Source organism: Oncorhynchus tshawytscha, linkage group LG14 (genome assembly GCF_018296145.1).
Source record: "Oncorhynchus tshawytscha isolate Ot180627B linkage group LG14, Otsh_v2.0, whole genome shotgun sequence".
Lineage (NCBI taxonomy): Eukaryota > Metazoa > Chordata > Actinopteri > Salmoniformes > Salmonidae > Oncorhynchus > Oncorhynchus tshawytscha.
In genome coordinates this window covers 55,730,741-55,743,435 of record NC_056442.1, presented here as the reverse complement: position 1 = coordinate 55,743,435, position 12,695 = coordinate 55,730,741, and the positions used below count along the sequence as shown (strand labels likewise).

Genomic DNA, 12,695 nt, shown 5'->3' with positions numbered 1-12,695 from the left:
ATAATAAGGACTGTCCAACATGTCTCCTCTCTGGAGGTGGTTAGAATAAGGACTGTCCATCATGTCTCCTCTCTGGAGGTGGTTAGAATAAGGACTGTCCATCATGTCTCCTCTCTGGAGGTGGTTAGAATAAGGACTGTCCATCATGTCTCCTCTCTGGAGGTGGTTAGAATAAGGACTGTCCATCATGTCTCCTCTCTGGAGGTGGTTAGAATAAGGACTGTCCAACATGTCTCCTCTCTGGAGGTGGTTAGAATAAGGACTGTCCAGCATGTCTCCTCTCTGGAGGTGGTTAGAATAAGGACTGTCCATCATGTCTCCTCTCTGGAGGTGGTTAGAATAAGGACTGTCCATCATGTCTCCTCTCTGGAGGTGGTTAGAATAAGGACTGTCCATCATGTCTCCTCTTTGGAGGTGGTTAGAATAAGGACTGTCCAACATGTCTCCTCTCTGGAGGTGGTTAGAATAAGGACTGTCCATCATGTCTCCTCTCTGGAGGTGGTTAGAATAAGGACTGTCCAACATGTCTCCTCTCTGGAGGTGGTTATAATAAGGACTGTCCAACATGTCTCCTCTCTGGAGGTGGTTATAATAAGGACTGTCCAACATGTCTCCTCTCTGGAGGTGGTTAGAATAAGGACAGTCCATCATGTCTCCTCTCTGGAGGTGGTTATAATAAGGACTGTCCAACATGTCTCCTCTCTGGAGGTGGTTAGAATAAGGACTGTCCAACATGTCTCCTCTCTGGAGGTGGTTAGAATAAGGACTGTCCAGCATGTCTCCTCTCTAGAGACAGTGAGAAGAGTAGAGGAAAGTGGTGTCTAGGGCTCTAGAGGGTTAGAGAGGCTGGACGGGGTTTGGGTGGTGTAGTGGTTGGAGGAAAGTGGTGTCTAGGGCTCTAGAGGGTGAGAGAGGCTGGACGGGGTTTGGGTGGTGTCGTGGTTGGACGAAAGTGGTGTCTAGGGCTCTAGAGGGTGAGAGAGGCTGGACGGGGTTTGGGTGGTGTCGTGGTTGGAGGAAAGTGGTGTCTAGGGCTCTAGAGGGTGAGAGAGGCTGGACGGGGTTTGGGTGGTGTCGTGGTTGGAGGAAAGTGGTGTCTAGGGCTCTAGAGGGTGAGAGAGGCTGGACGGGGTTTGGGTGGTGTAGTGGTTGGACGAAAGTGGTGTCTAGGGCTCTAGAGGGTGAGAGAGGCTGGACGGGGTTTGGGTGGTGTCGTGGTTGGAGGAATGTGGTGTTTAGGGCTCTATTTCAATTTCTTAAAGGAACAGGACTAATGAAGATCATTTACTTTAGGTATGCTGTGACTGGCCTCACACTCCAGTCCAGTAGGTGGCAGTGTATACACCTTAGACGTTGGACGCAATTCGCCAACCTAATCCCGAAGAAGAAGAAGAGAAAGAAGAAGAAGAATGCAGACGTGTCCTGAGTGAAGTGACAGTAGCAGATATGGCTACAGAGCCCGGCATCAATATGGAGGCGAAAATAGACGCGAGAGAAAATCCTTTTGAACCTTATTTAGACGCTTTAAAGAAGGTGTTAGAAGACCAAGACCCCATATTTATGATCGGAATTGTTGTTTCTTTGGCTGTTGTTGTCATCACTGTTGGTAAGTTTAGGTTATCCCCAAAAGCACCCCGTTTTGTTCTAGGCCCCGGACAAACAGACCTCATTCAACTCATTGGGGGGCCTGATGATTAGTTGACAAGTTGAATCCGGTGTGCTTTTCCAGGGGCTACAATAAACACGTGTAGTGTGGAGGAACTCGAGGACCGGAGTTTGGAACCACTGTGTTAGCTAGTTAGCCTAGCATCAGCCTGTTGGCTTTCTATGCTGTAAGATTTTCATTTTTTTTTTTTGTGTGTCTTTTATCAAGTCTACGATCGCTAGTTAACTTGCTAGTAGTGGTCACTAGTTATGCTTTTTGTCAGGCGCTATGATGGCAGCTAAAACCAAACCTGCTATGATTTTGGTTTTACATTTCAGTGTTTTTGAAGTACATACTAAGCAGGAAAACTGTCCAAAGTGCTGTGCTGCTGGTTGGTCTCTGCGATTCTGGAAAGACCCTCCTCTTTAGTCGAGTGAGTATATCCGTGCAACATATGAGCATGTCTAATCCAACTATTTACAGACGGCAGAAGTTGTATGACACTGATGGATGGTCGTTGTTTGCAGTTGTTGTCAGGAAAGTTCAAGAAAACCCAGACCTCCATCACGGACAGCAGTGCCCCTTACAAAGCCAAGAACGAGAGGGTAAGGAGGAAACAGGCTGTGGTGAGGGGAGTGAGTTGGAAGGTTCAGGAATGGATCTAGAACTTTACATGATAAATGCATTTGTCAAATATGTCACACACTGGCTTGACCGTTCCCTGTACTACGGTGTTATCAGGGCAGCAGCTGGATCCTGATCGACCTACCCGGACATGACAGTCTTCGGCCTCAGTATGTGGAGAAATTCAAGTCAGCTGCCAGGTCAGTAAAGATGAAAGGTGTTTCTATTCAAGGGGAGGTTTATAATATGGTGCTTGTATTTCAGGTGTCAGGTATCCATGGGAGGTTTATAATATGGTGCTTGTATTTCAGGTGTCAGGTATCCATGGGAGGTTTATAATATGGTGCTTGTATTTCAGGTGTCAGGTATCCATGGGAGGTTTATAATATGGTGCTTGTATTTCAGGGGCAAGGTATCCATGGGAGGTTTATAATATGGTGCTTGTATTTCAGGGGTAAGGTATCCATGGGAGGTTTATAACTTATCGAAGACATGCCACCAGAGGTCTCTTTACAGTGTCCAAGTCCAGAACATATTATGGGAGGTGTGCAGTTCTACATAGAGCCATGACTACATGGAACTCTATTCCACAGTACTACATAGAGCCATGACTACATGGAACTCTATTCCACAGTACTACATAGAGCCATGACTACATGGAACTCTATTCCACAGTACTACATAGAGCCATGACTACATGGAACTCTATTCCACAGTACTACATAGAGCCATGACTACATGGAACTCTATTCCACAGTACTACATAGAGCCATGACTACATGGAACTCTATTCCACAGTACTACATAGAGCCATGACTACATGGAACTCTATTCCACAGTACTACATAGAGCCATGACTACATGGAACTCTATTCCACAGTACTACATAGAGCCATGACTACATGGAACTCTATTCCACAGTACTACATAGAGCCATGACTACATGGAACTCTATTCCACAGTACTACATAGAGCCATGACTACATGGTGGAACTCTATTCCACAGTACTACATAGAGCCATGACTACATGGAACTCTATTCCACAGTACTACATAGAGCCATGACTACATGGAACTCTATTCCACAGTACTATATAGAGCCATGACTACATGGAACTCTATTCCACAGTACTATATAGAGCCATGACTACATGGAACTCTATTCCACATCAAGTAACTCATGAAATCAGATTTTTCTTCTAATGGATAGAAATGCACCTTATGGAACAGCGGGGACTGTGAAGAGACGTTGTACACACATGTAACAGTACTCTTCTTGCGTTGTGTACAATCAGTCATCGACACGCAACTCCAACATGTAGCACCAGTCATGTAGATTTATTCTGATAGGAACGACACAAAATTGCACGTCATGCAATGCACGTCTCACCATCCAACTCTGCACTCACGCACTGTACAAAATATATGAACCCCCCCCCCCCGACCAGACACAGTAAGTTGCTAGCTAGTACTGGCGGGAATTCTCTACAACAAAATGCACAACAAATATTCTCCAAAAACCGCTGCATCTTATGTGTGATGTTCGAATAACATTTACAAACAATTTGATATAAATTGTACAATTAAATCATCACTTTGGAGTATAAAAACACTTTTGATGTACAGTGCTTTGCAACCAACAACTTACCGCTGGTTTGGTGCTTGTTCACTGGGACGATTCTAACTGGAACATCCCCCCCCCCTCGTAAACAAGCTACGCAAACCAGCCAATAAGATGCCATGTTGAGTAGGTGAAGGCAAGACAAATCAAACCAAAACTTTATTGGCTTAACAATAAGGTGGCAAGGGGAATCACCAATATAACCCTGTTACACACACATAATAACATCTCAGTGCTCGAGGTGTCACTACAGACACCCTGGTTCAATTCCAGACTGTACCACAACCGGCCGCGATTGGGAGTCCCATAGGGCGGCGCACAAATTGACCCAGCGTTGTCTGGGTTTGGGCGATGTAACGGGGATCCATAATGAATATAAATAATACGGTGTTTTATTTCAGGTGTTCAGGGGAGGTCTATAATGTGGTGTTTTATTTCAGGTGTTCAGGGGAGGTCTATAATGTGAATAACATGCAGTGCTTGACCTAAGATGAAGATCCAGAGAGACGCCCTCTCACTTTCTTTTGTTCTCTCCTCTCGCTGACTGCAGAGCCATGGTGTTTGTGGTAGACAGTGCCATCTTCCAGAAGGAAGTGAGAGACGTGGCTGAGTTCCTGTACTTCCTGTTGACTGACAGTGTAGTGTCCAGGAATGTCCCCTCTCTGATAGTGGCCTGCAACAAGCAAGGTGATGTCACATGTCAACCCCTCCACCCTCTACAAAAAAAACCTCCCCAGGATGACATTGTGTGTGTTAATGATTTTGAAAGGAGTGTTACTTCATATATTTTCCGTCTCTCTAGATATCACCATGGCAAAATCTGCTAAGCTGATTCGTCAGCAGCTGGAGAAAGAGATGTAAGGAATCATGTTACGAGTCCCTTGTCGACTCCGTGTGTGTTGTGGAAGGGGAACACTTCCTAGTTTAACGCTAACGTTCGGGAACAGAGAATCATGTTACGAGTCCCTTGTCGACTCTGTGTGTGTTGTGGAAGGGGAAAACACTTCCTAGTTTGACGCTAACGTTCGGAAAACAGAAGACGGACATTCAGTGGGCTCTAAAGTAACAAAAGTTCACTCGCATTTTACTCGTGAAAGAAATTAAATGCAAATAATGAACTGGTCACATTTTTGTGCGAGTTTTATGATCTACATTTAATTCCCATTAGTTGTAGGATCTACATTTAATTCCCATTGGTTGTAGGATCTACATTTAATTCCCATTGGTTGTATGATCTACATTTAATTCCCATTGGTTGTATGATCTACATTTAATTCCCATTGGTTGTATGATCTACATTTAATTCCCATTGGTTGTATGATCTACATTTAATTCCCATTGGTTGTATGATCTACATTTAATTCCCATTGGTTGTATGATCTACATTTAATTCCCATTGGTTGTATGATCTACATTTAATTCCCATTGGTTGTATGATCTACATTTAATTCCCATTGGTTGTATGATCTACATTTAATTCCCATTGGTTGTATGATCTACATTTAATTCCCATTGGTTGTATGATCTACATTTAATTCCCATTGGTTGTATGATCTACATTTAATTCCCATTGGTTGTATGATCTACATTTAATTCCCATTGGTTGTATGATCTACATTTAATTCCCATTCCCGAGTTGTATCATCTACATTTAGACATTGGTTGTATGATCTACATTTAATTCCCATTACCAATGTATGATAAAAAATTTAATTCCCATCTTGGCATTAAATGGAGTCGGTTGATGATCTACATTTAGATTCCCATGAAGTTGAATGAGTGTCTTTATCAGTTGTATGAGGCAATCTTACATTTAATTCCCATTGGTTGTAGATACATTTAATTCCCGATGTATGATCTACATTTAATTCCATTTGTTGTATGATCTACATTTAATTCCCATTGGTTGTATGATCTACGTTTAATTCCGCATCCCATTAGTTGTATTTTTTCACGTAACATTACGAGGATCACGCAACCTGATAGACTGGAACTATGATCCACGTCAAAAAAAAAAACATTACCAAAGTATAATAAAAAAATTAATATAAACATCTTGGCATTAAATGGAGTCGGGAGTATAGAAGACTGCCCGATGAAGAATGAATGAGTGTCTGGTATCAGCTATAGAGGCAATGCTTCTGAAATGCCTTTGGCACTAGATTTGCGATGTAAATCTCCAATTTGCCGCGTGCGTCTGGTACTCTAAAAAGTTGGACAGGGTTCACAGTTCTGCCAACATCAACACCAGGCCCGGGGGTGATACCAGTGTTCTGCCAACATCAACACCAGGCCCGGGGGTGATACCAGTGTTCTGCCAACATCAACACCAGGACCGGGGTGATACCAGTGTTCTGCCAACATCAACACCAGGACCGGGGTGATACCAGTGTTCTGCCAACATCAACACCAGGACCGGGGTGATACCAGTGTTCTGCCAACACCAGGACCGGGGTGATACCAGTGTTCTGCCAACATCAACACCAGGACCAGGGGGTGATACCTGTGTTCTGCCAACATCAACACGGGGTGATACCTGTGTTCTGCCAACACCAGGACCGGGGTGATACCTGTGTTCTGCCAACCAACACCAGGACCGGGGTGATACCTGTGTTCTGCCAACACCAGGACCGGGGTGATACCTGTGTTCTGCCAACACCAGGACCGGGGTGATACCTGTGTTCTGCCAACACCAGGACCGGGGTGATACCTGTGTTCTGCCAACACCAGGACCGGGGTGATACCTGTGTTCTGCCAACACCAGGACCGGGGTGATACCTGTGTTCTGCCAACACCAGGACCGGGGTGATACCTGTGTTCTGCCAACACCAGGACCGGGGTGATACCTGTGTTCTGCCAACACCAGGACCAGGGGGTGATACCTGTGTTCTGCCAACACCAGGACCGGGGTGATACCAGTGTTCTGCCAACACCAGGACCGGGGTGATACCTGTGTTCTGCCAACACCAGGACCGGGGTGATACCTGTGTTCTGCCAACACCAGGACCGGGGTGACACCTGTGTTCTGCCAACACCAGGACCGGGGTGATACCTGTGTTCTGCCAACACCAGGACCGGGGTGATACCTGTGTTCTGCCAACACCAGGACCGGGGTGATACCTGTGTTCTGCCAACACCAGGACCGGGGTGATACCTGTGTTCTGCCAACACCAGGACCGGGGTGATACCTGTGTTCTGCCAACACCAGGACCGGGGTGATACCTGTGTTCTGCCAACACCAGGACCGGGGTGATACCTGTGTTCTGCCAACACCAGGACCGGGGTGATACCTGTGTTCTGCCAACACCAGGACCGGGGTGATACCTGTGTTCTGCCAACACCAGGACCGGGGTGATACCTGTGTTCTGCCAGGACCGGGGTGATACCTGTGTTCTGCCAGGACCGGGGGTGATACCTGTGTTCTGCCAACACCAGGACCGGGGTGATACCTGTGTTCTGCCAACACCAGGACCGGGGGTGATACCTGTGTTCTGCCAACACCAGGACCGGGGGTGATACCAGTGTTCTGCCAACACCAGGACCGGGGGTGATACCAGTGTCACGACACTCGTTAGTACCACGGCAAGGAAACAAAAAGCGACGCGGATTAAACTTCTTTAGGAGAACCGTCCTGATGTTGGAAACATCACTGTTGTCCACCAGAGTGACATGTATTTATGTTCCAAGCTGTAGCACAATATGTTACCAACAGCTAGTTTAAGGGCCGAATCGTTCAGTTTTTTTTGTTGCCATAAAAACAATGTTTTCTTACTGTTAAAAGTCACAGACATAAATTTTTAAAATGGAAGTGTGATTCTACAGAATGAATTGATCCTAACCTTTCCCGTTTCTCCTCAGGAACACACTGAGAGTGACACGGTCTGCGGCTCTGAGCGCCCAGGACGGGTCAGCGGGGGCCAGCGTGCACCTGGGAAAGAAAGGCAAGGACTTTGAGTTCAGCCAGCTGCCCATGAAGGTGGAGTTCCTGGAGTGCAGCGCCCGAGGCAGCAAGGGGGAGGACGGGGAGGCGGACATCGCCAGCCTCGAGAAGAGCCTGGCCAAGCTGTGAGATGACTGGGGCTCATTATTGACCATGTAGTTCCCATAGGTCACTACTTTGGCCAAGAGCCATTTAGTTCCCATAGGTCACTACTTTGGCCAAGAGATCTTGAGTGGGGTGCATTATGGGGAATTAGTCTAAGGTCTCTAAGCATATCAGGTATCTTCGTCGGTCCTCAGAACTCCAGACTCAACACAACTACACTATGGAAGTGAGTTGTGCTGACATCACAAGGTCAGCAGTGGTACTTGATGGTAGTGAATGCTAATTCTGATTAATTAAAAAAAAAATGTGTTGCTTTGCTCGTCTCTAGCAGGTGTTACTTTGTGTCGAGAAAATGACCCGTCCTTTTCATAGTGGATAGTCTCACCCACTGCTTTTTAACAATGTCAACATCAATTTCTACTATTTGTTTTTTCCCCCTCCTCAGCATTTGAATAATCCGTCAATCATGATATCCTGTGAATGTGATGAGATATTTCACTAAACCCACCTCAGACGACCTATCGGATTTCTCCATTTAGATTCCGGCAGTTTGTTTTCCAAAATCAGATTTTGGTTCCTTTTTGGAATGGGTAAGCTGAATGTTCCATCAGTTTGTATTGTGGTCCAGTGCATTCTGTAGTTCCAACAGCTTTTTTTTGAGGGGGGAAGTTGACCATCAATCTGTATCACTGTTAGCCAAATAGGATTTTTTTTGTTGTTGTCTTATTCAGCTTGTAAATAAAATCTGTTATTGTGGTTTATTGGTGAGTGCAACATCACTGTAGCCATTGTGACAAAGCTGTGAAAGAAAAAGCCAACTGACAAGGTTGAGTCATACACACTGCAAATATGTAGGTCGTGGGTATTGTGGACTCATTTTAATGGGTATTGTGGACTCATTTTAATGGGTATTGTGGCTCTTTTTAATGGGCATTGTGGCTCTTTTTAATGGGCATTGTGGCTCTTTTTAATGGGCATTGTGGCTCTTTTTTTAATGGGTATGTTCCGGCAATTACTGATATCCCATTCACAGGTAAATGTTACATATGTCGGCTCAATCAGAAATTGGCTTAAAAATCCGCATAGCGATACATTGAGTAAACCAAACATGACCACTTTCCTAGTACCCTCCCTCTGTTTGCACTCAGAACAGCCTCAGTTGGTTGGGGGGTGGACTCTACAAGGTGTTGAAAGTGTTTCACAAGGTTGCTGGCCACCATGATGACTCCAATGCTTCCCACAGTTGTGTCAAATTGTCTGGATGTCCTTTGGGTGGTGGACCATTCTTGACACACACAGGAAACTGTTGTGTGAAAAACCCAGCAGTGTTGTAACTCGACACTAACCAGTGAGCCTGTCACATATTACCATACCCCGTTCAAAGGCACTTAAATGTTGTCTTGCCCATTCAACTTGTCACCTCCCCTTCATCTACACTGGTTGAAGTTGATTTAACAGGTGACATCAATAAGGGATCATATCTTTCACCTGGTCAGTCTGTGTCATGGAAAGTGCAGGTGTTCTTAATGTTTTGTAGACTCAGTGTATGTACAGTACATGACAAAGTATGGACACCTGCTCGTTGAACATCTCATTCCAAAATCATTGACATCAACATGGAGTCGGTCCCACCTTTGCTGCTATAACAGCCTCCACTCTTCTGGGAAGGCCTTCCACTAGATGTAACATTACTGCAGGGACTTGCTTCCATTTGGCCACAAGAGCATTAGTGAGGTCGGGCACTGATGTTGGGAGATTAGACCTGGCTCACAGTCAACGTTCCAAATCATCCCAAAGGTGTTCGATGGTATGTGGTTATTGGTGTCATGTTCTTCCACACCGATCTCGACAAACCATTTCTGTATGGACCTCGGTTTGTCCACAGGGGCATTGTCATGCTGAAACAGGAAAGGGCCTTCCCCCAACTGTTGCCACGAAGTTGAAAGCACAGAATAGTCTGGAATGTCATTGTATGCTGTAGCGTTAAGATTTCCCTTCACTTAAACTAAAGGGTCTTGCCCGAACCATGAAAAACAGCCCCAGGCTTGATGATTAGTTGACGAGGTGTCAGGTGTGCTTGTCCTGGGCTACAATAAAAATGTGTCATGTTGGGGGGTAATTGAGAACTGGAGTTGGGAAACATTGGCGTTAAGTCTAGTCAGAGGCAAGTTGAAGGAGGAAGTTGCTAAACTAGCACAGTGACAACAGCAACATCTGCCTAATCCTGACACGGCACAGTCTTAACATTGTTGAGCTGATCAAACATCTGCGTCCATCTTCACCCCCCTGGTTTGTCGTGGTGCAGTCCTATCAGATGGACCTGTCTCCACCCCCCTGGTTTGTCATGGTGCAGTCCTATCAGATGGACCTGTTTTCACCCCCCTGGTTTGTCATGGTGCAGTCCTATCAGATGGTCTGTTTTCACCCCCCTGGTTTGTCATGGTGCAGTCCTATCAGATGGTCAGTGTTTCAGTCTTTGAAGGGAGAACCCTGCTGATAAAGACATGGTTCAGTCCTCCTTTAGGTGGATGCCTCTGGTTAAAGAAGGTTCTGTCTGCCAGTCTTAACACAGACAGGCTGATGATAGCAAAACTCAGAGGAAGGAGGGCCCCTTAAACTTCTAAGTAATACAAGGTAAGGCAGTTTGTATATTGCTACAGCCAGAGAGTAGACAGACAGGTTAGGTCTATAGACCAGCCAGAGAGTAGACAGACAGGTTAGGTCTATAGACCAGCCAGAGAGTAGACAGACAGGTTATGTCTATAGACCAGCCAGAGAGTAGACAGACAGGTTAGGTCTATAGACCAGCCAGAGAGTAGACAGACAGGTTAGGTCTATAGACCAGCCAGAGAGTAGACAGACAGGTTAGGTCTATAGACCAGCCAGAGAGTAGACAGACAGGTTATGTCTATAGACCAGCCAGAGAGTAGACAGACAGGTTAGGTCTATAGACCAGCCAGAGAGTAGACAGACAGGTTAGGTCTATAGACCAGCCAGACAGGTTAGGTCTATAGACCAGCCAGACAGGTTAGGTCTATAGACCAGCCAGACAGGTTAGGTCTATAGACCAGCCAGAGAGTAGACAGACAGGTTAGGTCTATAGACCGGCCAAAGAGTAGACAGACAGGTTAGGGCTCTGGTCAGCCACCACCAGGCTGGGCTCCCCTCTCAGCAGAGTGGGACACACCCAGTTCACCTTGTCCCCATGGCTGAAGCTGAGTTTAGGTCCTGACTTCAGGGCCTCCTCTGTGCCTGGTGACTGATCCACACTGCTGCCCTCCTCCACCTCCTCCCTCTCCTTCTTAGTCTCCTCTTTTGCCTGCTGGGGCTTGGCCTGGGCCTGGAGTTTGGCTTTAGCCCTGGCATTGGGTCTCCTGCGGTGGACTGGCGCTGCCTGTGGCTTGCCCTTATCCTCAACAGTAACTACCGGGTTCTGACTGAGGTCCCAGAGGGCCACCATGCCGTCGTTGCCCCCAGTAGCCAGCCAGTATGGGTGGGGTAAGAAGCTGAGGAAGTGGGCCTGTGAGGCTCCCTGGCTGTGGGCCTTGATGGCCCCCTGTCGGTCCAGTTTGGAGCCACTGCCGACCCGCATCAGGTGCACACGTCCATCCTCGGCGGCGCAGGCCAAAACGTTCCCGCAGGATGCTACAGAGACGCAGTGGGCCAGAGGTGGGTTGAAGAGCTGACCGGCTTTGTGCTGATGGGCCTCCTCTTCCTCAGCCACTTCCTGCAGGTTGAGGGTCCAGACGGGGCGTGTCTTCTGTAGGCTCCACAACATCACCTGCAAGAGATTGAGGACAGAAGGGGGTCAAGACATGCTTACTTAGTCAAACAGGGTACTCTCAAGCATGCCCTTTCTTTCTCCATCTCTAGACATCTCACCTGCATGTCGAGCCCGGCTGAGACCAAGTTGTTGGGCCTGAGAGGGCGGAAAGCCACAGATGAGACGATGTTGGTGTGTCTGCGGAGCGTCCTGTTTACTTGACCCCCCGGCAGCCCTAGCACCCTCACCACCCCTGAGTCATCAGCCACGGCCAGAGCTGAGCCTGTCTCATTCAGAGCCAGAGAGTTGATCTCCTCCTCTCCCGCACCCTGTAGCTCCTCTACCGCCCCCTTTAGGCTCCTAGGGTCCAATACGCTCACCGTCTCCCCGTGGGACACATACAACAGGCCTGGAGCTGCCGGCGAGAACACAGCGCTGGTCACATCATCCCCGCTGGGCAGACGGAGACTAGCTAACACCGTTCCCTCCTGGTTCCACACTGTTACCTCACCCTCCTCTGAGCCAGAGGCTAGGAGACCCTCCGGACCCCAAGAGGCCCCCACACACAGCACTGGGGTGGAGTGACCCTCACACCACTGCCTGCTGGCCATGATCACATTGGCATACCTGGGGTGAAGCAGAATATATACTACATATAAATAAATACTACATAAGCTGGTATATTTTGCTAACAGTGACATGACCCTGTACATATCTAGCTGTAGGAAAAAATATACACTGCAGAACGTTTTGATACAATAAAAGTAACTATTACACCAGATAATGTAATTTAACCAAAGACTGTTGGTATCTCTGACTGGGAGTTTGGGGACAGTAGGGTAAGTTGAAACCAGACACATCACCTGAGACATGCGCAGACTAATGTAAACACGTGCACGAGCTCGGTAAGTATGCATGCGTCTCGTGCTTATGCTTCAACTGAAATTAATCTGATACCAACGCTTTCAAACATTTAATGTAATTATACTTTCCTGTG

General features: G+C 46.9%; 2 protein-coding genes across 2 annotated transcripts; one reads left to right on the top strand and one right to left on the bottom strand.

Moving 5' to 3' along the window:
• The first annotated feature begins 1,388 nt into the window (after positions 1 to 1,388).
• On the top strand, positions 1,389 to 8,696 carry LOC112238460 (signal recognition particle receptor subunit beta). Its single transcript, XM_024407041.1, has 7 exons — positions 1,389 to 1,606; positions 1,984 to 2,078; positions 2,173 to 2,250; positions 2,387 to 2,469; positions 4,441 to 4,577; positions 4,693 to 4,747; positions 7,749 to 8,696. Exons 1-7 carry the CDS (start codon positions 1,447 to 1,449, stop codon positions 7,957 to 7,959), a joined length of 819 nt encoding a protein of 272 aa, XP_024262809.1. The 5' UTR covers positions 1,389 to 1,446; the 3' UTR covers positions 7,960 to 8,696.
• Positions 8,697 to 10,787: 2,091 nt separating this feature from the next.
• On the bottom strand, positions 10,788 to 12,309 carry wdr53 (WD repeat domain 53). Its single transcript, XM_024407045.2, has 2 exons — positions 11,818 to 12,309; positions 10,788 to 11,716 (listed from the first exon to the last, which is right to left on the bottom strand). Exons 1-2 carry the CDS (start codon positions 12,307 to 12,309, stop codon positions 11,033 to 11,035), a joined length of 1,176 nt encoding a protein of 391 aa, XP_024262813.1. The 3' UTR covers positions 10,788 to 11,032.
• Positions 12,310 to 12,695: the final 386 nt, after the last annotated feature.